The sequence below is a fragment of the Quercus lobata genome, chromosome 2, assembly GCF_001633185.2.
Source record: "Quercus lobata isolate SW786 chromosome 2, ValleyOak3.0 Primary Assembly, whole genome shotgun sequence".
NCBI classification, from domain to species: domain Eukaryota; kingdom Viridiplantae; phylum Streptophyta; class Magnoliopsida; order Fagales; family Fagaceae; genus Quercus; species Quercus lobata.
The window spans coordinates 47,654,025-47,676,776 of NC_044905.1; the positions used below are offsets into that span (position 1 = coordinate 47,654,025).

A 22,752-nucleotide genomic window follows, 5' to 3' on the forward strand; every position below is an offset into this window, starting at 1 on the left:
ATTATTAAATTTCAATTTTTATCATCTTAGTTTTTAAACTTTAACATTTCTACCAAATTAGTTCTTTTTGTCCATTGCCAAGAAATTACAATTAAGTTCAATGAAACAACTTTGTATTACATATTCACATATGTATTAGTTTTATAAATGACAATGAACTCAAAGACTAACATGATAGAAATATTAGAGTTGGACTAAAATGATAAAAACTAAATTTTAGGGGTGAATGTGACAATTCAATGAAACTTAAAAATGTTGGAGTAATTTGGATTTTAGCCTCTTTCCTTTTCCCCTGAAATATATATATATATATATAAATTTTTTGACCTTTTAAAAATTTATTGATGCTTCTTCTTTTGAACGTGCAGATTAATTTAATCAATTAAGTACCCAACATCAAATACCCAATATCTAGGAGAGTACGATAGAAATCTTGAGCATATTTAAACATTTTACTATAATATATATATATATATATATATATATATATATATATATATATAAAACACTGAAGCATTTAAATTTTTATTGACCTCTCCAGAGTTTGCTACATCATTATCATTTTTTTAAATAAAATTATTTTTATTTAATCCAAACTTAACAAGGAGTGAAAATCTCTCTAACAAGTCTAACTTAAACTCAAACTCAAACATTGATAATTTATTTTTAAATTTGTGAGGTTAATCATGAATGCTATAAAAGCAGTGGAAACCCTAATTTTTTTAAAAAAAAAACGAGTAAAGGGATGAGCTCTTCTTCTGTTATTTTTTTCTCCTCTACTTTGTTAAAAAAAATATATATATATATATATATATATATTATTTTATAGTTTTTCATGTATTTTTTAAAAAGTAATTTTCATACATGAACCACCAAATTATTTTTAGCAATTTTTTACAAAATAAAAAAGCATGTAATATTTGAAATTTAATATTTGAATTTTTGAGTTATTTTTTTGCAGTATTTGAAACTGTCTAACAAAATTTTTGTAAGCCATCACACGTTTAAGTAATGAGTTTTTCATCAAATTGTAACACAAATTAAAATCATACAAAAGTAAATCATACAATGGTGTAGTTTTTTAATCAATTTAAGATTTTAAAAAATTATTTTAGTTTACCTCATAAATAGGTAAGTTACCTTGCGTAACATGGACTAACAACTAGTCAGTTATAAATTGACATTTTTTTTTAGAAAAAAAGTTATAAATTGACTTGATAATTTATGATAGTGTCCACTTTTTTTACTTATATAAAGTATAAAGAATAGATGTTGTGAAGCCAACGAAATAGATAATATATTTTCTTTTTCTTTTTTTGAGAATAAAAATAGGTAAGCTTTAAATGAATGTGAAGTGCTTTATATAAATACAACTCTAGTAAATCGTGCAATCCAGCTTTTAGTAAGTCAATTTTTTATTCTGCTTAATTCTCAAAAAAAAAAAAATTATATTCTGCTAAAAAAAAAAAAAAAAAAAAAAAAAAAAGAGTCAATTTTATGTTAGTAAAATACTATATATAGTATCTCGAGCATTTATTTATCTTTGGCAATGTATATATAGGGGTATTCATATGTATTTGGTTTAGTATACGCGGAAAAACTTGCTCACTCAGTCAGGTGATTCGTTCAAGGTCCATTCTGTCATTTCACATCAACCGTCCGACAGCTTTCGCGCGAAGGTAAACATTGAGCTTCTTACTATTAATAAAATACATTAAAAATCAAAAGAAAAAAAAAATCAATTACTAAATATCGATTGATTAGATTCCAAAGTCCACACAATCACTTCTTTTCAATGAAATTTAAAAATAAGATAAATTTTAGTATATTATATTTGAATACATTATAGTATTGAATTTGATTGTTATTAAAAATAAAAATAAAAATATTATTTGTTATTAAATACAACTATATATTTGAATTTGAATTTTTAATTTTTGAAAGAAGTAAATTATTTACTCTCTACCTATAAGATACTCTATAAACTTGAAAAATTGATAATGTGATAGATAAAAGTTGGCTACCTCAATATCAGATAATCATATATTTGAATTTAATAAAAGAAATTAATATAGTAACTAAAACTTTTGACTAATTATAATTAATTTAAGTAGTAAAATTTATTTGAATTTGAACTTTAAATCTCATTTACAGTAATAAATAATAATTAATGTTTTGATATGATGCTAAATGAGAATTACAATAAAACCAAAAAGAAAACTATAAAAATATTTTTTTGAGAAAAGAAAATAGAAAAAAGAAAAAAGAAGAAGGTTTAATTAATAAACAGTGTGTAGTACTAGTACTAGTAAAGAATAAAGAAATGGTAGCTAATGGCTATATGAATGAGAATGATTATATGAGTGGCGTCGCTCTTCCATTATCTTCGGTCACTTGTCTGAGCGTGTCTCGCTTTCACTCTCACTCAGTCTCAGATTCAGTATTAGTATAGCAGAAACCCTAACGCTCGCTCTCTCTCTCTCTCTCTCTCTCTCTCTCACTCACTCTAAATCTAAACTCGGAGTCTCCTCTCCTCTCATCTGCCTGCAATGCTACGCTGACCACCCGCTAGATCTCCGATCGATCATCATTCGTCATCACAGCAATGTAATATCAACACTCTAATCCAAATCACCGCCGTCCATTTATTTATATTAGCTGCTGCTGCTGGATCATTGTGTTTGTGTTTGTGAGTTTTTATATGAAATTAATTATAATAATAATAATAATAATACTCTTTGCTTTGCTTTTATCATATGAGGGATCTTCTTTATTGTCCCAACTTTTTTTCTTTATTTATTTGGCTGTGCTTTTTTAATGAATGATATTATTCTTATTCTTTGCTTAAATTCTTGATTTAACTTATTCTTATTCTTTACTCTAAATAAGTCACAGCTAGCTGGATCGGATTTCACTTTGAGTTTTTAATTTTATTTTGGTATGATTGAGATTCAATGTCACAACTTACCGTCGCTTCACTTTTACTGCTTTTTTATTCACTAATCTCATTTTCTCTCAACTGGCTTATTTTTATTTTTATTTTTAAATTGTTTTGATTTTTGATACTATCATTTTTATTTTCAGTTTTTAAGGTGAGAATAGTTGTTGTTTTTTTTTAATTATTTTTTAATTATTTTTTATTGACTCGCTTTGGTTGCTGATGAAGTTGTGAAATATATATATATATATATATATATATATATACTTGTTTTCCTAACCATTAATGGAACGAAATCACCTTAGCTACTTAACATATTTGTTGTTTCTATTTTTTTTCTTTTTAAATTTTGATGGGTTTGACTTTTTAGAAGATTTTTTGACACTTTTGGTTGATGTTATTTTCATAATCACAATTGGAAAAATGGTATATCATATGAGTTAACAGAATAAAAAATATTATTATTATTATAAATATAATTGCTATTGCCAAATCTTATTATTATTATTATTATTATTATTATTATTATTATCTTTTATGCTCATCTCAATTTGATTAAGTATTGTCTGTATTATGATGAACAGATCCTGTGGTTATTGATCATTGAAAATGCGGGTATCAGTGATTGGTTGCACGGTTCTAGTTCTATTTACAGTCCTGATTATCGGGAAGGCGGAAATTTACATAGTGACAGTTGAAGGAGAGCCTATCATAAGTTACAAAGGCGGGATTGACGGTTTTGAGGCCACAGCTGTGGAATCTGATGAGAAGATTGACACCACCAGGTATCTTTCAAAAAAAATTTGTTAGTAGTGAGAAATTATTATGTATGGAGTTCAAAATCGTGGTTGAGACTAGTAGTACTATATTCTAGTGTCATCCAGCCTCATATCATATCATATGCCTTGACAATGGAATGAATTTTGAAGCCTGCATTGTAATTGAGCACCTTTTTTCTTAAGTGGGGTCTTGACTTGTGGGCTATCTTTGTCAGAATGTGGACTTATATGGAATAACTTTTACATTATTGGGCATTCTGAATTCTTGACTTGACTTTGCACAAGGCATATGATGTGAACTAGTTTTCAAGGCTGCAGAAGTTGGTGTTAAACCTCCCACCCTTGCTGGCTTATTTGTTGTTATGTGATCCAGCTGATTTGGTTATTAATGTTTAAATGTCTTTAATTTTTTTATTTTTTTTGTAAGTAAATTTTGGATCAAGGCTATTTTAGTCATAATTTTTCTAATAGATGTATATATATATATATGTATGTATGTATGTATGTATGTATGTATATTCTGCCTGGACCTGACCTGATACATTACCAACCTTTTAGCAGGTAGTACAAGCCTGGGTGCTCCTTTACTTATTTGACTCTTTTCTAACTTACTGCAAAATCATGACAATGCCCTAACATGAAACTCAGTCTTTGCAATCAAGTGAAATAACTGAATTATGTAAGCTATTTATAAACATCTGCTATGAATAGTAGAATAGAGATAAAGGCATAATTAACTGAGTAATTTTTATTTTTTCTTTGGTAATGTATTTCACTTTATTTTTTGATGTTTGAATATATTATTGTAATCGTAGCCTGTTAAGGCTGCTGTTCACCATCATGCTCTTTGTTAGCTGAGACTGCTTATGGGATGGTAAAGATAATCTTACAGTTTGTTTAGTCATGAATTTGTTAGTTATAATGATTGCTTATCCTGAATGTTTAAAGTATGGGTGGTGCTGCTACATTTAGCCTACTGGACAATTTCACAGATCAGAGTAGGGACATGTATGTATGTATGTGTGTTGTATGCTGACTTTCTAACAATTATAGCTATTATTCTGTTCAGGAAAAGATTGTCTTCTAATTCATCCAATTTATATGGACATCAAAAGGGAAAGATATTGTATTCTAAAATCGTTCTTGACAGTCTATATTAGGCAATTTTGTAGTCCAAAGATAAGTAAATTGTTTTTATAATTCACTGGATGGGATATTTATGATCCTTATTTTACCAAGGGAAAGTCAAAATACTCATCTTTCTCTGTCACTCTTTTTTTGTGTAACTGCATTTACTCTCTCTTTCCCCATATCTCTAAATTTATTGTGACATATGTTAGTTTTCTTAATCATACTTTTCTCCTCATACTTTGGGCTCCTTTCAGTGAAACGGTCACATCCTATGCCCATCACCTTGAAAAGAAGCATGATATGCTTCTCGAGATGCTTTTTGAGATTGGCACCTACAATAAACTCTACAGTTATCAGCATCTTTTAAATGGGTTTGCGGTTCACATTTCCCCTGAACAGGTGAAAAAACTGAATAACTCTTAATTTAGGACTTATATCTTATTAACATTTATGAATAAATTTTCTTAAATTCATTCCTCTTGCATTCTCATTCTCTTATGCTACCACTTTTTATTAGTAGGCAGAAACCCTAAGACGTACACCAAGTGTAAAGTCTGTGGAGAGAGATTGGAAGGTGAGGAGACTTACAACGCATACCCCACAGTTTTTGGGGCTTCCAACTGGAGTATGGCCAACAGGAGGTGGCTTTGATAAGGCTGGAGAGGACATTGTAATAGGATTTGTGGACTCAGGAATCTATCCGCATCATCCAAGCTTTGCAACCCATAATACCGAACCATACGGACCTGTTCCAAAGTACAGAGGAAAATGTGAAGTTGATCCTGACACTAAGAAGGACTTCTGTAATGGGAAGATTGTTGGAGCCCAACATTTTGCTAAAGCTGCAATAGCTGCTGGGCAATTTAACCCTTCTATTGATTTTGCTTCCCCTATGGATGGTGATGGACATGGAAGGTTAGGCCTTGAATGCCTTCTACAATTTTGATGGATTATATATTCATTTTTTGTTAGTGTTGCATGACATGAAGGTAAATGTAATAGTTTTAGAAATGTCAAAACCACTTCTATGCTTGGAAGTTATTTATGGACATAATTGCAATGACTGTCATAGAAATCCAAGTAGTAAACATAAAAAGATTGATGAGTTAGAGGTTCATTCATCACTCATTTGTATAAACTGAGAATAAGACCTTTGGGTTTGATATAATTAAATAAATAGAGCTCAATTTTTAAATGAGAGAGTACTCACATAAAGTGGTACTGTGACAATGTCATAATGTGATTTTAATGCGTGTGTAACAGCCATAGATCTTCTAATCTTATACTTCTATGTGTGCCACATAATTCATCTTATAGATTACATGTGCATTAATAAACCGTGAGTGAAAAATATTGACAATACTTGATTTGCATTAAATAATTTGGAATGAATTGTTTTGTTTCTTAGGAGGTGATTAAGATTGCAGTATACCTCATACTCTAAAATTGTGTGGTACATATCAGACCTGTTGCATCTATGGTTTCCTGTAAGATATCTTCAACATTCTTAGATGTTGAAATCAATGGCAACTGCCCACTGATAGATCTAGAGAGATTTTACAGAAAGCAGATTAGGGAAGAAAACAACTTTGACAAGTAATTAACAGTGGCATCTATCACTTACAGTGCAGCATTCCTCCATTACTTACAAAGCACCTCAATCAATCACAATTGCTATTTTTTTTTTCCCTAAATCTTATGGATTATAAATATATTCTGCAGAATCTCTTGCATATCTTTCCTCCAAAAACTCCCCACATGATTTTTTGAAGGGAAGATTTCAAACTCCTATGTATGAGTATCTTCATTCTTTTTCCTTAAAGATTGGTAGGCCTTGAATTGGATATAAAACTTATTTTTATTAACCACTGTAGTGTGGTGGCACTTCTGATCCTTTGGCCAGTTTAAATAATTAGATTTTGACACAAAAGAGAAACTTTCAGATCAACGTGAGCTCATTTATTTACTGTACAGAAAATGAAATCTTGCCAGGGTTTTGTGATGGGAAGGAAACAATGCCCATGAAAGTTACTTCTTCCAATTATTTGAAGTTGATAATGTTACCATTCCTAAACAGGAAATCTATTATTCTTTTTCTTTTTCCATTTTTTTCCCTTAATTTTAACAAACAAAAAAAATTCCTGATATTGGACAAGACTTGTTTATACTCTCATGTGGCTTTTCCCTCTTTCTCTGTGCTTTCGGCTACCAGTCATACAGCAGCTATTGCAGCTGGGAATAATGGAATTCCTGTTAGAATGCATGGCTATGAATTTGGGAAGGCAAGTGGAATGGCTCCCCGTGCCAGGTGAGTAACAATGACCTTCACTGGTGATAGGATATTTAAATTGGTAAATTACTATCCTTCCTTTAATAATAGACACTAAAATTATCTGTGTGCAGGATTGCTGTATACAAGGCACTCTACAGGATATTTGGAGGGTATGTAGCAGATGTGGTGGCTGCAATCGATCAGGTTTGCCATAATTCAATGTCTAACATAATACAGTACTAATGTTTCTGTTTTTCTTCCTTTTCCCTTCTTTTTCATATCCTTTTTTTTTGGGGGGGGTGGGGGGGTGGGTGGGGAGAGGGAGATGGAGCTGGGGTTTTGGGTGGAATATAGCTTATCCACATTGCTTCTGATGGTTATATTTCTTCTACCTTCTTGTTGACTTTTGAGCAATATGTTGTTGTAGGCATCCTTATGCGTGTTTTGTAGGCATCCACATTGCTTAATGTAGGTATCCATATGCATCCTTACCATTGGTAAACTTATGAATGATTTTGATTCGAGAGAACTTTTCTGAACAGGCTGTCTATGACGGGGTGGATATACTCAGCCTCTCAGTGGGACCAAACAGTCCTCCAGCAACCACCAAGACCACATATTTAAATCCTTTTGATGCTACTCTTCTTTCAGCTGTGAAAGCAGGTGTATTTGTTGCACAGGCTGCTGGAAATGGAGGTCCTTTTCCAAAAACTTTGGTCTCTTACAGCCCATGGATAGTATCTATAGCAGCGGCAATTGATGATCGCAGATACAAAAACCATTTGACCCTTGGAAACGGAAAGATCTTAGCTGGAATTGGGTTATCTCGTAAGTTCTATTATCCTGGACTTTTTTTTTTTTTTGGGTATCTGTCAGCCATTGGAAAGAAACACTGGTTAACTTGTTGGCTTTGTTGTTCACGCAAATGATATCTAATGTTGATCTGGAAAATTAATGCGGATGTATTGCATCATATCAATTTCCTCACATTGGGGTTGAGAAAGGCTGTAAATTTCTTTAGATGAACTAGTAATACTTATCAAAAAAAAAAAAAAAAATGAACTATTAATACTAAAAACATATGTCATTGGTTTCTGCTTCAATAGATTAAGCACTAAATTTGGTCTTTCGATGAAATAAATTCATGGTCTTTTTTCATTCATTCTATATTTTTTTCTTAAAATTCTTGTGCTATTATCCAGACTCCATTTTAAGTCCTTAATAGCTTTGTGTAGAGTCATATATACATGCATATACTGATACATGCACATTCCATTGACTTCCATAGACTGAGGACAATGCAAATGTTGACTGCTTCAGTCATTTTATTAACAAATTGTATATGAAAAATTTATTATAATGACTCTAATTTTCATGAAGTGACTTCAAAAATCCAGTCACGTGATGTGCACTCGCATTTGAGGCTTTGTGATTGGACAATATAAAGTTAACCTTTTCATGTCATCTTCTCAAATCTTTCAAAAGTGCTATTATGCTCATCCATAAACTATCCATGTTAATACAGAGTATGGAATGTTTCTTACAATCTGTAGAGTGATTTATGAAAATTAGACATCTTTTCATGGTTCCAGTGCCTTGTCAACTTAATATTAGAGAGTGGATGAAGATGTGGCTTCTTTGCTGAAGAACATGCTTGGAATCATGTTCTCTTCATTTGCTAAGGATTAAATTATCTTTTATAATTAATTTTAAATTTTATACAAATTTGGTAAAATTAGAATTTGGAAATAATGTACTTGACAATTAAAGACAAACATAAAAGGCAAGAAGTTAAGAAAAATATAATTACAACTAAATATTGTGTTCTTTGTGCCTTGGCTATGTTGAGATTGAGTTGTGTGGTTTCATGTGGATCCTATAATAAGGTTAATGGTTTTGTCCTCTGAAGACCAGTTGCAGTTATTCTTATTATTATTTTATTTAGCTCATTATTCTTCATAATCTTTCTTAAAAACATTGTATCATGTTTTATACCTCTCTAAAGATAAAATACATGCTTCTATGCAGCTGCTACGCATCCAAATCAATCATATACCCTGGTTGCTGCAAATGATGTACTGCTGGATTCTTCTGCAATGAAATACAGTCCCTCTGACTGCCAAAAACCAGAGGTTTTAAACAAGAAATTGGTTCAGGGAAATATTCTTCTTTGTGGCTACTCCTTTAATTTTGTTATCGGTTCTGCATCAATCAAGAAAGTCTCAGAAACAGCCAAGAGCCTTGGTGCCATTGGCTTTGTTTTAGCTGTGGAAAATGTTTCTCCAGGGACAAAATTTGATCCTGTTCCTGTTGGTATTCCTGGGGTTCTTATCACAGATGTCAGCAAGTCAATGGTAAGTATCTTTACCTCACTCCTTGAGTGATATGGTTTTTTTCCAAAGTTTACAGCTGTCCGTGATGGGACAAATACATAACCCGAAAATATTCTGAACGTTTTGTAAATTTTAATCTAGAATCGGTGTTGTTGCTGGGTGGTTGACAAACTCTTTTGGGGAAGGGATATGTAATATAAAGATTTTTAGTGTGATTGGAGAAGGCATGGACAAGTATAAGTTTTCATGTGCCAGAAAAAGATCAAAGTAAGAGAAGAAATTTAGGGAAGAAAAGTAAACATAAAACTTTAGATGAAACCCCAAGAGAGAGAGTGTGTGTGTAGATGAACAAGGGAAAAAAGATTAATACTACTTGTGCTGCTCTTTCCATAATTCACTTTTGGCATGTTCTAATTTTGTTCGAGCTTGATGCTCTTTAATAATCGCTACTTGTTACCATCTTATGTTGTTTATTATTGGTACTTGTTCCCTTCCTGACCCCCATCCCTCTCCCGCAAATTTAAAAAAAAAAATGCCCTTCTTTTATCTTTGTGCCTGCTTGTATGTGATTTGGTGTTTGGGCATCACTGTCTCCAGGATCTTATAGACTATTACAACACCTCTACACCAAGAGACTGGACTGGGCGGGTGAAAAGCTTCAACGCTAATGGTAGCATTGGGAATGGTTTGATGCCTATACTCCATAAATCAGCACCTCAGGTAGCATTATTTTCTGCTCGAGGGCCCAACATAAAAGATTTCAACTTCCAAGATGCGGATCTTCTCAAGCCTGATATTCTAGCTCCTGGTTCTCTGATTTGGGCTGCTTGGTCTCCAAATGGCACAGATGAGGCTAATTACGTTGGTAAAGAACTAGTGGATCCACTAAACCCATCTTTAGATTTTGATGTTTCAAACTTTCCACTAGTGCTTTAGTCATTGCACTTGCTCAAACTTTAGAATCTTAATGCACATTGAACAGGAATTTTATGTGACTCTACTGAGAAGTGTTAGCCATAGATATTTGAGATCAGTGTCAGTCTTAGCTTCAATTAGTACAGAAGCATGATTTTGGGAATTCTGCTAATTTTTGCTCCATTTTCTGCCGAGAAGATGAGGGAAAAGATTTTTTCAATTATTGACATTCATTATTTTCCCCGTCTTCTTGGCTATAAAATGAGAAAATACAAATTTTAAAGCCTGCTTAGGGAGGGGAGGGGGGAAGAAAAAGATGCAGCTAGAAATAAATAACTCTCATTTTATGCTATATTTGCTGCATACAGGAGAAGGCTTTGCAATGATATCTGGAACTAGCATGGCTGCACCACATATAGCAGGGATAGCTGCTCTTGTAAAGCAAAAGCACCCCCATTGGAGCCCTGCAGCCATCAAGTCAACCTTGATGACAACCTCAACAACGTTGGACAGAGCAGGGATGCCTCTTCAAGCACAACAATATTCTGAAACAGAAGCCATGAAGTTGGTTACTGCTACACCTTTTGATTATGGTAGTGGCCATGTTAATCCAAGAGCTGCTCTGGATCCTGGACTTATTTTTGACGCAGGTTTGTTGTGATCTTCATGTTTATTTTGGGGAAACTACAAAAAAAGCCCATAGTTTTATCATTGGGACACATTAAACCCAGTACATATTATATTTTTTGATAATCCCCTATACTCTTTATATGGCATACTTTAACCTCAGACTTTCATAAATGTACATAAAAAACCCCACACAAATTTCACCCTCACATATGAAACATATATTTATAAAAGAATGGGGTTTAAAGTGTCCTATTTAATAGTTTCAAGTTTTATGTGTCCGAAGGATAAAACTATGGGGTCTTTTGGTATACTTTCCCCTAGTTTTTATTTTTTTCTTCTTCTTATTCTTCTTCTTCTTATTAGACATTTTGGTTAGTAATTTGGCACAACTCACAAGCGTGTCTCTTTTGGGGCCATCCTGTCATGGATTGGTTAAGGTATAAAAGACTAACCGGAATAGGAAGCAGAAGGAAAATAGGAAACTGGAATCAAAGCAAACATGAACATGATAAAAAAAACTGGAAGAGAAACCCAGTGGCCAATGAGCTATAGCTTAAATGATACCTTATTTCTACCATAAGATTGTTTAACTTTCCAACCCAAAAAAAAAATGAAGAAAAAAGATAGGGACGGACTTTATCTGAGACAAATATGCCACACAAACAAGATATAAAGAGATCATTCCTTCATTATTGTGGTTAAAAATTGGGTAGCTTGTTTTTTCCCAACACTGTAGATGTTTTCTCTTTGTGTTGAAACAGGATGTTGGTAATCATAATTGGCACAGCAAGTGAAATTGGAAATTAATTACTAATTTTCATTAGTTGTTTGTTGTAGGTTATGAGGATTACTTGGGGTTCCTGTGCACAACTCCTGGTATTGATGCACATGAGATAAAGAACTACACAAACTTACCCTGCAACTACACAATGGTTCACCCATGGAACCTCAACACCCCGTCAATCACGGTTGCCCATCTTGTGGGAACTCAAACTGTTACTCGCACAGCCACGAATGTAGCTGAGGAAGAAACCTATGTAATCACAACCAGAATGGCTCCAGCTATTGCTATTGAAGCAAGTCCACCAGCAATGACTCTGAGAGCTGGTGCATCACGGAAATTCTCCATAACTCTCACTGTCAGATCAGTGACTGGAACATACAGTTTTGGGGAGATTCTAATGAAAGGAAGCCGAGGGCACAAGGTAAGGATCCCAGTGGTAGCTATGGGATACCAACGATAGTTGGGTTGGTAAACTATAGATTGGATTGATCAATCAGAAAATTATGGGGTATTGTTGTAATATTCTTTGTAATATGTGGGAATAAGAGGCTAGATGTATTTGTTTGAAATATATATATATTGAATAGCTGTAAAGATAACTGGTATAAGGGGAGACCCCTGGTTTCTTCCACACATAAGTTTTGTTAAAATGTCATTAGTTTGGTAGAATGGTTTGAGGATTGTCCTTTTCCTCTTGTCCTGTGTATTTCTTCTCTCTCTCTCTCTCTCTCTCTCTCTCTCTCTCCATTCAAGCTTAAAAACAGTAATATTACATGCACACAAAATTTCACTACATTTTTCACAATAGTTGAATTGCTAGGCTTTTACAAGTTCTCATTGGAGTTTACCACTAATATTATTTTTTTACTTACCACTAATAATAAGCTACATTAACAATTGTGAAAAGTTTTGTCAAATTTCGTGTCTATAAATTTTCTTGCTTAAACACATACTTCAAGCTAGCACAATGCTTGTGCGAATTTAAAAATTACATATAAATTAAAGCAAAATATTTCAATAGTATCATCAATGTTGAAAAATAAAATAAATAGTAAAACCAGAAGAAAAATCTCATTTTAATTTATATAATGATAGCATATTGTGTATAACTATTTGGGTTTGCCCTCACTAGTTGGAAGACACAAAAATGCAAGTTTTGACTACATTAAAGAAAGAGTTTAGAAGAAACTGCAAGGTTGGGAAGAAAAATTGCTATCACAAGCAAGGAGAGAAGTGTTGATTACGGTAGTGGTCCAAGCTATCCCAACATATACAATGTGTTGTTTTAAGCTTCCAATTGGCCTTTGTGATGAAATTGAAAAGCTTATCTGCAGGTTTTGGAGGGGACAAATAGAAGATCGTAGAAAAATTCATTGGGTCAAGTGGGAGGATATGTGTGAACCAAAATCCAAAGGTGGTATGGGTTTCAAGGAGTTATCCTTGTTCAATGATTCTCTCTTAGCAAAGAAAACTTGGAGGCTGCTGCATAACCAAAGCCATTCTCTCTTAGCAATGAAAACTTGGAGGCTGCTGCATAACCAAAACTCTTTTGTTTTACAAAGTGTTTAAATCAAAGTTCTTTCCAAATTGTTCTATTGTAGATGCTAAGGACTTGGAGGTTCATATGCTTGGAAGAGTATTTTGAAAGGAATGGAGGTTATTCCATGATGTGCAAAATGGAGAGTTGGAAATGGGGAAACAATTAAGTTTTGGGGCGATAATTGGTTGCCTTCTTTACAAACCCCAAGACTCCAAGGATCCCTCACGACAGAGATGCAAGATGCCAATGTAAGTTCTCTTATAACTCCTTCCACTCGACAATGGGATCTAAACTTGCTGCATAATGTATTCAGTGATGAGGAAGCCGAATTGATTAAGAAAATACCAATTAGCCGAAACAACTCGGCTGATACTCTTTTCTGGCCATTTGTTCAATCCGGTGAGTACATAGCCAGGTCTGGGTATTTTTTCCTCAAAACTGAAGCATGAACAACACTTCCTTTGAGCCATAACCATGCCGAGATACTAAAACCTTTATGGAAGAAAATTTGGAAGCTGTCACTGCCGTGCAAAGCCAAAAATTTCCTATGGAGAGCTTGCAGGAATTCCATTCCAACGATGACAAACCTGCAGCGTTGTTGTGTGGTTAATAAACTGGTGTGTTCTCTCTGTTCATAGCACAATGAGGATGTACTCCATTCCCTATGGTCATGTCCGAATCTAGCACAAGTTTGGAACGAAGACCCTCAATGCAGTTTCAAAGACCACACGAGCTTCCAAGATTATCCTCAACTGCTTCTCCATGTCTTTAACTCAGGTTGCAGTGTTGAGTTATTTGCAATGCAGGTTTGGACAATATGGTTCTGAAGAAACAAAGCCAGAATAGCACCTCCAGGTTTCCCTTTGAACCTCATATCCTAGAGAGCCTTTGAAGCACTGATGGAGTATAGGTTTGCCCGGCCAAGGAAAATCCCAGCAACCCATTTGGTCAGACCAAGTACAAGGTCGTTACCACCTCTTGTGGATTGGTACAAAGCCAACTTCGATGCTGCAATTTTTCAGGACGATGGAAGAGAAAATATAGGTGTGATAATCCGTGACAGTAATGGCTCAACCATGGTCTCTTTATCACAGAATATCCAGCTCTCTAATTCGGTGGTGGAAGTGGAAGCCATGGCAGCCAACCGAGCCATTGAACTCTCCTCAGAATTGGGTTTTGACAAGATTATTTTTGAAGGCGACTCTGAGATTGTTATAAAGGCTTTAACGAATTACTCACCTTCCTTAGCGTCTTTTGGTTTGCTGATTAAGGATGCCCAAGTTTTGGTAGATCGGTTTAATTGGGTTAGGTTTCAACATGTTGGTAGAGACGGTAACAATGTAGCTCATAACCTTGCTAGACATGCACGTCATGTCATGGGTTTTTCTATTTGGATGGAGGATGTTCCAATCTATTGTTTTGCTATTTATCAGGCAGACATGCCTTTATCTTAATAAAATTCAAAGTCTTCTTTCTCAAAAAAAAAAATAAATAAATAAATAAATAAATGAAGCTTCCCTTCAAAACAAAAAACCATGGCTAAATTGCATTTTCAATCTCTCAAATATAGAATTTTTGTCATATATATTTTGCTAAAAAGTTTTAATTCAATTCTTTAAATTTAAAATATGGAACAGTTTCATCCCCCCATTTATATTTTGTTTATTTCTTGGTTGCATTTTTGGTCTTCTAAAATTATGAGGTCATTCAATTTTTGTCTCTTAAATATGCGTGCCCTAGCATTTCGTTAATAGATACGAATGAAAAAAAAAATATATATATATATATACAAGGGATGAAATTGTCACATTTCAAAAACTTGAACAAACCCAAGATTGAAAGAGTAATTTATCTAGAAAATGTGGTAAATTATAAAATAATAATAATAATAATTCAGTAGAAATTATAAAAAATTCTTTTAACATTTTTGGAATTTTTACCGTTGGGTAAAAGGGTTACTCAATTTCCTTAAATAAAAGCAAGAGAAACTTTGACCGTGGCCAAATTCACCAGCACAGAACACAAATTCACTAAAAATATACCTTCAAGTCTTCAGATTTTCACATAGACATAAACTCATTCATATCTCACCTGCAAACCCAAACCCAACAAAAAACAAATTCACACACCACCACCTCATCCTGATTCACAAACCTTACAACCTCCTCATAAATCTGCTACTCGCATCTCACCTAGAGTCCCATAGGGTACCCGATCGAAAAGAGAGAGAGGAGAAAGTTCATGCGCTTTGATATGAGTTTTTGACCAAGTGAGATAGGGAATGAGACATAGTGTTTGTACTCGAGCTTAATGAGTGAGATTCAACCTTGGAGACTCGATTTGGGCTTGATCTAGGTAGAAAGCCAAAGAGAAGAAGAAATTATCAGCAAGGCCAGGGTCAAACTAGAGACTCGAGTTTCATGTGAATTTTTTATCCACATCAGCTTTACCACCTTTTAGAACTTGAGTCTTAGACATTCAAGTTCCTTTTGTGAACTTAAATATCTAAGGCCCAAAATGCTACTTAACTAATATGTTTGCTTTTTGGTCACATAACGAAATTGTTATAGAAAATTGCCCAAAGAGCGAAAAAACCAAATTGTATGTACTTATTTTCATTTGACAAATGCAACCCAAAATTTATTATAGGGCAAAACTTAGATATAGTATCTTAGGTAGTGTTCCTTGGATAGTTAGGTTCCCTTTTAAATTTAGTGATATGTTTATTTAAAAAACTTAGCAAACCACATTTAAAAGACCGTCTCTTTTCTATTTTCTTTTCTTTTCATTTTTTTTTTTTTTTTGGGTCCAGATTTGAAGAAAGTATTGAGGTTGAGAGTGAGCTTTGAAAACTCACTAGAATAAATACTAGAATGAGTTTAGACCCAAAAATTTTAATTACGGCTTGATTACCTTTAATCTGCTCTAAATAATGCGAAATAAGAGAGATAAACATGTAATCAACTAGGACTACTAACTAGTGCATGGATAAACATAATTAACAATTAAGTAAAAGCACAAGTAGTAAGGGAAGAAGGGAGCAAACACAAGATAACACCACGATGTGTTATTGAAGAGAAAAACTAGAGAACCTGATGGAAAAACCTCTCCTCTCCCGACAAGCCAAAATGATCCACTAGCAAATCAGTTGGAGTACATGAATGCAAAGAGACCCTCCAAACCTAATCTACTCACTGTACTTAAGCCCTTCAAGCTCCAGCTACCAACGGATTTCTTCGAGTCTTGTCTTTGTTAGCTTCCCGGATCTTGTAATTATCACCAATTGCTCCTAGCAAAGATTGGCACGAACCCAATGCTTCCAAAATGCTCCAAGTCAACTTTTTACACTTTGAATGAGTGTGGATTGTGTTTGGGCTAAGTTCCTCTCACAGGATATGGAAATTGAAAGGGAAGAGAGTGAAGAAAACTAAGAGTAATGTGTACATGATTGATGAATTACAATCTCCAACTCTCCAATGGATTTCTAGGGTTTTCTCTTTGAAACTTTTTTTACAATTTTCGCAGGTGATGTGAGTTTTTATAGTATGGGTAAGGAAAGAAAGGAAACACATAGAATTCCAATTGTCAATGGATTTCGATAGTCCTTCGTGAGTCAGCCAAGTCATGAGCAAGTCGCAAGATACCTCTAACACGTCAGTTGTTCTCATGTGCTCCTCATGTGGCCTTTCACAAGTTGTAGTAGTCGTGAGCCAGTCGCAAAATCCCATGTTCTTCACAGTTCTTCACCAAACTAACACTATACCCATTACATTTAATCCCAAAAAACATACAGGTAAATAATTGAATAAAATACAATCAAATTTGACATGTAATTAATGCTAACATACAAGAATTGAAAATCACAACTTTACAAGCTCCTTGTCCTTGGACTCACCAACAACGATATTGAACTGAAATTGTGTAAAGCTATGTTTTTCCCATAACATTTATGTTGGCTCTATTTCGTAACAAATTTGTTGTATTTCATGAATTTATTTCCTTGTATTTTGTGGGATTTATTGTTCATGGGTTTAGTCTCAAAGAGGTGAAGAATTACTCATGACAGTGGAATTCGCGACTAGCTCGAGACTACAGCACCCGCGAATGGTCACGTGAGTAGCACATGATGGACGTTCAAATGTCTGTTATGTGTGTTTTGCAAGTAGCTCGCGACTCAGCTAACTCGCAAGTGACCCACGAAATGCTTTGATAGCAAGAATTTTTTTTGTGCGACTCTTCCTATCTTTCACCCACATTATATGTACCCTCACTACCCAAAATATTGTAAGAAGACTATCAAATAGAAAACCCTAGATGGATTGAGGGTTTCGTAGATTAGAAACACCCACATTTTAGAGAGAGCTACTCATCCTTAATAAATAATTATTTGTAGTCTCTTCTCCCTTCCTCTCTCATTGTCATGCCTTGAGAGGAGATTTTACCCAAATACAACGTACACACAAATTAAGTGTTCAAAGTGTCTTGGTTCATTGGGAAGCATTGGAGCTTAGTCAAATTAAATTGGTAGGGCATAGAGGTGTAATCAGGCAGTATTGTGGGATTTGGAAAGCTAGTAAAGACAAGACTTCAAGAAGTCCGTTGGTAACTGGAATTTGGAGGGCTCAAGTATTTTGGGTAGATTAGGCTTAAAGGTTCTCTTTGGTTATTCTTGTACTCCAACTTATTTATTAGTGGATTATTTCAGTTTACAGGGCCCTAGAGTGGTTTTTATGTGAGTTTATTGGTTTTCCTTTTCGATAACACATCTCATGTTATCTTGGGCTTGATTTTTTTTTTTTCTCTTCTACCTTTTACGTTATAACATTGTATCATTATATTCATCCATGCAATTGTTGAATGCAACTATTAATTAATTGACTAATTACATATATTCCGCTTTAATTGTGTTTAGCTGAAATTTGATCTAGCCATAATTAAATTTGGGGGTCTTAATTAGCTCTAGTAATTAGACTAGCAAGCTTTCAAACTGCAAGCCCAAAATGCTAAGTGAGACTTTGGCTTTAAGTAGTGGCTTCTGGTCCTCCTATATCTTTAAGGGAAGCTTTCATCTTTGTCAAAAAGCCGAAATTTATGGTTCTACTACGTTAAGAAAAGAGATTCAAAAGAGTTAGGCAATGTAGCAGATTAATGAAGTTAGTTATATCTATATGGTTTGGTATTTTGCTTGGAGGTGTGTGAAATTTTAAATTGGGTAAAAATAGGGGTGTCAAATGGGTGGGTCTGGAGTGGGCATAATTGAGTTGGGTATATAAAACCCATTTACCCATTTGTTGCCCATTTAACTAATTACTTCTAATCCAAACCCAACCCAATCCAATTATTATGGGTAAACCCCAACCCACCCAATTATCCAATAATAAAAATTACAAAAATGCCCCTAAAACTTAAAAATGACCAAAGTACTCCTAAAATCCTTTAAAATTACCAAAGTACCCCCTAAACCTAAAAAAAGACCAAATATGCTCAAAACCTACTAAAAATGACCAAACTAGCCCTGAAACTTAAAATTCACCAAAATATCCCCAAAAACTAAAAAATTACCAAAATACCACCTAAACCTAAAAAATGACTGAAATACCTCCTAAACCTTTTATAATGGTTGAAATAACCCTGAAACCTATAAAATGACAGAAATACCTTCAAAACCTAAAAAATTACCAAAATACCCCAAAACCTAAAAAATAATCAAAACACCCCGAAACCTAGAAAATTACCAAAATACCCCCTAAACCTAAAAATAATCAAAATACCCTCCGAAACCTAAAAATGATCAAAATCAGCCCAAAACCTAAAAAATTACCAAAATATCCCCTAAACCTAAAAAATGATCAAAATACCCCTAAAACCTTTATAATGACCAAAATACCCTAAAAAAAAAAAAAAGACCAAAATAATCCCAAAACCTAAAAATTATGAAAATACCCCCCTAAACCTAAAACATGATCGAAATACTCCCCAAAACCTAAAAAATGACCAAAATACCCCCTAAACCTATAAAATGATGAAATACCTCTGAAACCTTTATAATGACCGAAATACCTCTAAAACCTAGAAGATGACCAAAATACCCCTAAAATCCATAGAATGACAAAAATGCTCCTAAAACCAAATAATTACCAATTTCCTCCTAAACCTAAAAAAAATGACAGAAATAACCCCCCGAAAACTAAAAAATGACTAAAATACTTTCGAAACCTAAAAGATGACCGAAATACGCCTAAAACATAATAAAATGACCAAAATACACCCGAAACCTAAAAGATGATAAAAATACATCCTAAACCTAAAAAATGACCGAAATACCTCCAAAATTTTAGAAATGACCAAAATACCCCAAAATCTAAAAAATGACCAAAATACCCTGAAACCTAAAAAATTACCGAAATACACTTAAAACCTAAAAAATGACCGAAATATCCCCGAAACCTAAAAAATGACTGAAATACCTCCTAAACCTATAAAATTACTAAAATAGCCCTAAAATCTAAAAATTATAAAAACCCCTAAAACCTAAAAAATTACTGACATTCCTTCGAAACCTACAAAATGATCGAAATACTCTTAGAACCTTTAATTTGATAAAAATACCCTTGAAACATCCAAAATACCCCAAACCTTTATTTTGGTAATTTTACAGGCTTTCGAGTGTATTTTGTTCATCTTATAGGTTTAGTAGTATTTTGGTCATTTTAGATAATTTGAGAGGTATTTTGGTCATTTTAGAGGTTTAGAGCTATTTTGGTCATTTTAGAGTATTTTTGGTAATTTTAGAGGTTTCGGGTTATTTGTGGTCATTTTAGAAGTTTTGGGTGTATTTTTATCAATTTAAATGTTTAGGGGTATTTTCATCATTTTACAGGTTTGAGAGTATTTTGGTCATTTCGTTAGGTTTTTGGGGGGGGGGGGGATTTGGTCATTTGCTTTAGGTTTAAGGGGGTATTTTGGTTATTTGTATTCAACAACTAAGTATGAGTTGAGTAATTTATGACTTCTCTCATATGTTCATTTGTTTGTTGTGGTTTTGTTACAGATTGTCAAAGGGGGAGATTGTTAGGACATATATGAATCATGCTAAGAACATATGTCAATATAGAATTGGCTAATCCTTTAACAAAACGCACTTTACTTGTAATTGGGTAAATCTAGGATGTGTTTAATGCTTCAAGGAACAAGGTTTCAAGTTCAAGTGTTAAAGCCATGCAAATCTGTCCAAGAATCAAGTGGAGTAGTGCTGGATTATAAAACTCGATTGCTAGTATCTATCGAGATTTAAAAAACTGTTTAAGCTCAATGCTCGACAATTGCTCAATAGATAGGGTATCTGTCGAGGTTTACGAAAATTAGTTTTTCAAATCTGATTTCACTCCAATCCATAAATAGATATTTGTACTTTCTTTTCTCACAACCCTAAACATATATAAGGACTGTTTTGAGGACCGTCACAGCTGGTGCAACTCAATGCAAAAGTTTTACACAAGCAAATTGTGAACTAGAGACATATGCCCTTGTTCATCTTTCTATTCAAGAAGCTACTGTGTTTGTACACTGTAGGGTTTTGTAACCAAGGAACTTCGTGATCTTCATCATGTTGACGAGTTGAAGAACTTTGCAGCCAACATCTTTTTCAAGTTAGTGAGTAAGCCGCATACTGGGATCTGTGCATTGAATTGGTTAGTCACGTACTGGGAGCCGTGCATTGAAATGAGAGATTATCACTACAGAATAAGTCCAATTGGGTATTGGGGTAAGGGTTCAATTGTAAGTTGGTATAAGGTACTGGGATTTTTTTACTTGTAACCACTTGTTGTGATAATAATGAATTCTCGGGAGTAGTGATCTTAAAATCACCATTTTGCCATGTAAGTTTTCCCCATTCATAAACAAATTACTGTGTCAATTTATTTTCCACTGCATTCTTAACTTAGTTGGTGATTTGTTTGTGCTACCAGCCTTAGTGCATGCTAACTGAATTAATTAATTAACTTGGCAAATTAATTGGTTAATTCATAACAAGTGATCAATACATTCTTGGCCTATCAAGGAAGAGAGCAAGCATGGAGCTTTTGCCAAAATACAAATAAAATGGATTGCTTGTTAGGGTTTCTCATTTCTGTTTCGGTGTCTGGAGTCGGCTCAATTAAGTAACACTTGTGCATCAATAAAAATTCTAAGATAAAAAAACTAATATAACTAATGTGATTAAAATTGCTTGCTAAGAGACAAATATTGAATAAGAAAAACATTCCTAAGTAATGTATAGAAATAATGTGTAAATCTCATGGTGAGCTACAAAAGGGAATTGTTTACACCAAAAAATATTGGAAGCTAAGGTATGATACTAAATGTCTAATCTTTTTTTATTATATATATATATATATATATATATATATATAAGAGCTTTGTAACTTGACTTACATCTCTGTAAAAGAGGTCTAAAGAAGAAAATTTACCAACACAAGAAATATGATATTTGTTAATGTGATAGATTGCCAACTTGATTGTTATAAATATATTGTCAAATTTTTTCAACTCTATTGTTGTAAAAAATAGTGTCAAATTTTTTGTGTGTATATAGGATATAAAAAATAAAAGAGATATAGGATAAAATTAATAAAAAAAAAGACTTGGAAAAATAAATAAAATAAAAGCAGGGCTTTTTAGGTCCACACCCACAGGTTCTATTTATATTCCACTTCCACATGCTTTATTTGTTTCTACTTTACTTTCTACTTCTTTCGTTTCACAAATTTTTATTTTTCCAAATCCCCATTTGGTTGTGAAACCAAAAGAAAAGAAAATTTATTAGCATTTTACTTTTACAATACCCACTAGTACTCTGTCTTAGGTATCCTATCTTTCCATTTCCTTAATGCTTTGTCTGGACTGAGGAGTAAGTAGAGGGGAAGGAGGAAGAATGATTTAATTTAAGATGTTTGGATGTTTTTTTTAGAGAGGTTTTATGTTCACAATATTTTCACAACAAATCTTAGTCGGCAGGTTTTTAATTTGAATCTACAACTGAAATTATTTTATTGCCAAATAAAATTATTTTGTTGCCCACTAGTAATAGCAAGTAACAACCTATCACACATAATTTGTTGTAAAATGTTGTGGATCTTTTTAAAGAAAGAGAGAGGAATTTAGAGGGGTTTGGAAGATGAGAGGTTCTAAGTTCTAACCCTCATTTTTATTCTTTAAATCGGAGAAATTTGGAGGGAGAGCAGAAGACATTAATCTTTGACTAACTGAGAGCTCGTTTGGTAAGAGATTTCTAGTAATGTTGTTTGTATTTTTTGGAAATACTTGTGTATAAAAAAGTATATGAAAATATATATAATGTTGTTTAAATTAAACAACTGTAAACGCCCTTGAATTTCCCAACTTACCCTTTACATATTAACAAAATTAC

At 33.4% G+C, this 22,752-nt stretch overlaps 1 protein-coding gene across 1 annotated transcript; it reads left to right on the top strand.

The window, feature by feature from the left end:
- Positions 1-2,340: 2,340 nt before the first annotated feature.
- Positions 2,341-12,477, top strand: LOC115975722 (subtilisin-like protease SBT2.6). The gene is made up of 11 exons (XM_031096623.1): positions 2,341-2,607; positions 3,523-3,723; positions 5,103-5,247; positions 5,369-5,763; positions 7,061-7,156; positions 7,252-7,324; positions 7,663-7,948; positions 9,149-9,474; positions 10,051-10,318; positions 10,737-11,018; positions 11,836-12,477. The coding sequence occupies exons 2-11, from the start codon at positions 3,548-3,550 to the stop codon at positions 12,240-12,242; spliced, it is 2,454 nt and encodes an 817-aa protein (XP_030952483.1). The 5' UTR covers positions 2,341-2,607; positions 3,523-3,547; the 3' UTR covers positions 12,243-12,477.
- The last annotated feature ends 10,275 nt before the right edge of the window (positions 12,478-22,752 follow it).

Bases quoted from the DNA above. Each gene is read 5' to 3' on its own strand.
- LOC115975722 (XM_031096623.1), top strand. From the start codon at position 3,548: ATGCGGGTATCAGTGATTGGTTGCACGGTTCTAGTTCTATTTACAGTC. The intron at 5,764-7,060 runs GTTAGGCCTTGA...TTCGGCTACCAG, and splicing joins GATGGTGATGGACATGGAAG to TCATACAGCAGCTATTGCAG. The intron at 10,319-10,736 runs GTAAAGAACTAG...TGCTGCATACAG, and splicing joins AGATGAGGCTAATTACGTTG to GAGAAGGCTTTGCAATGATA.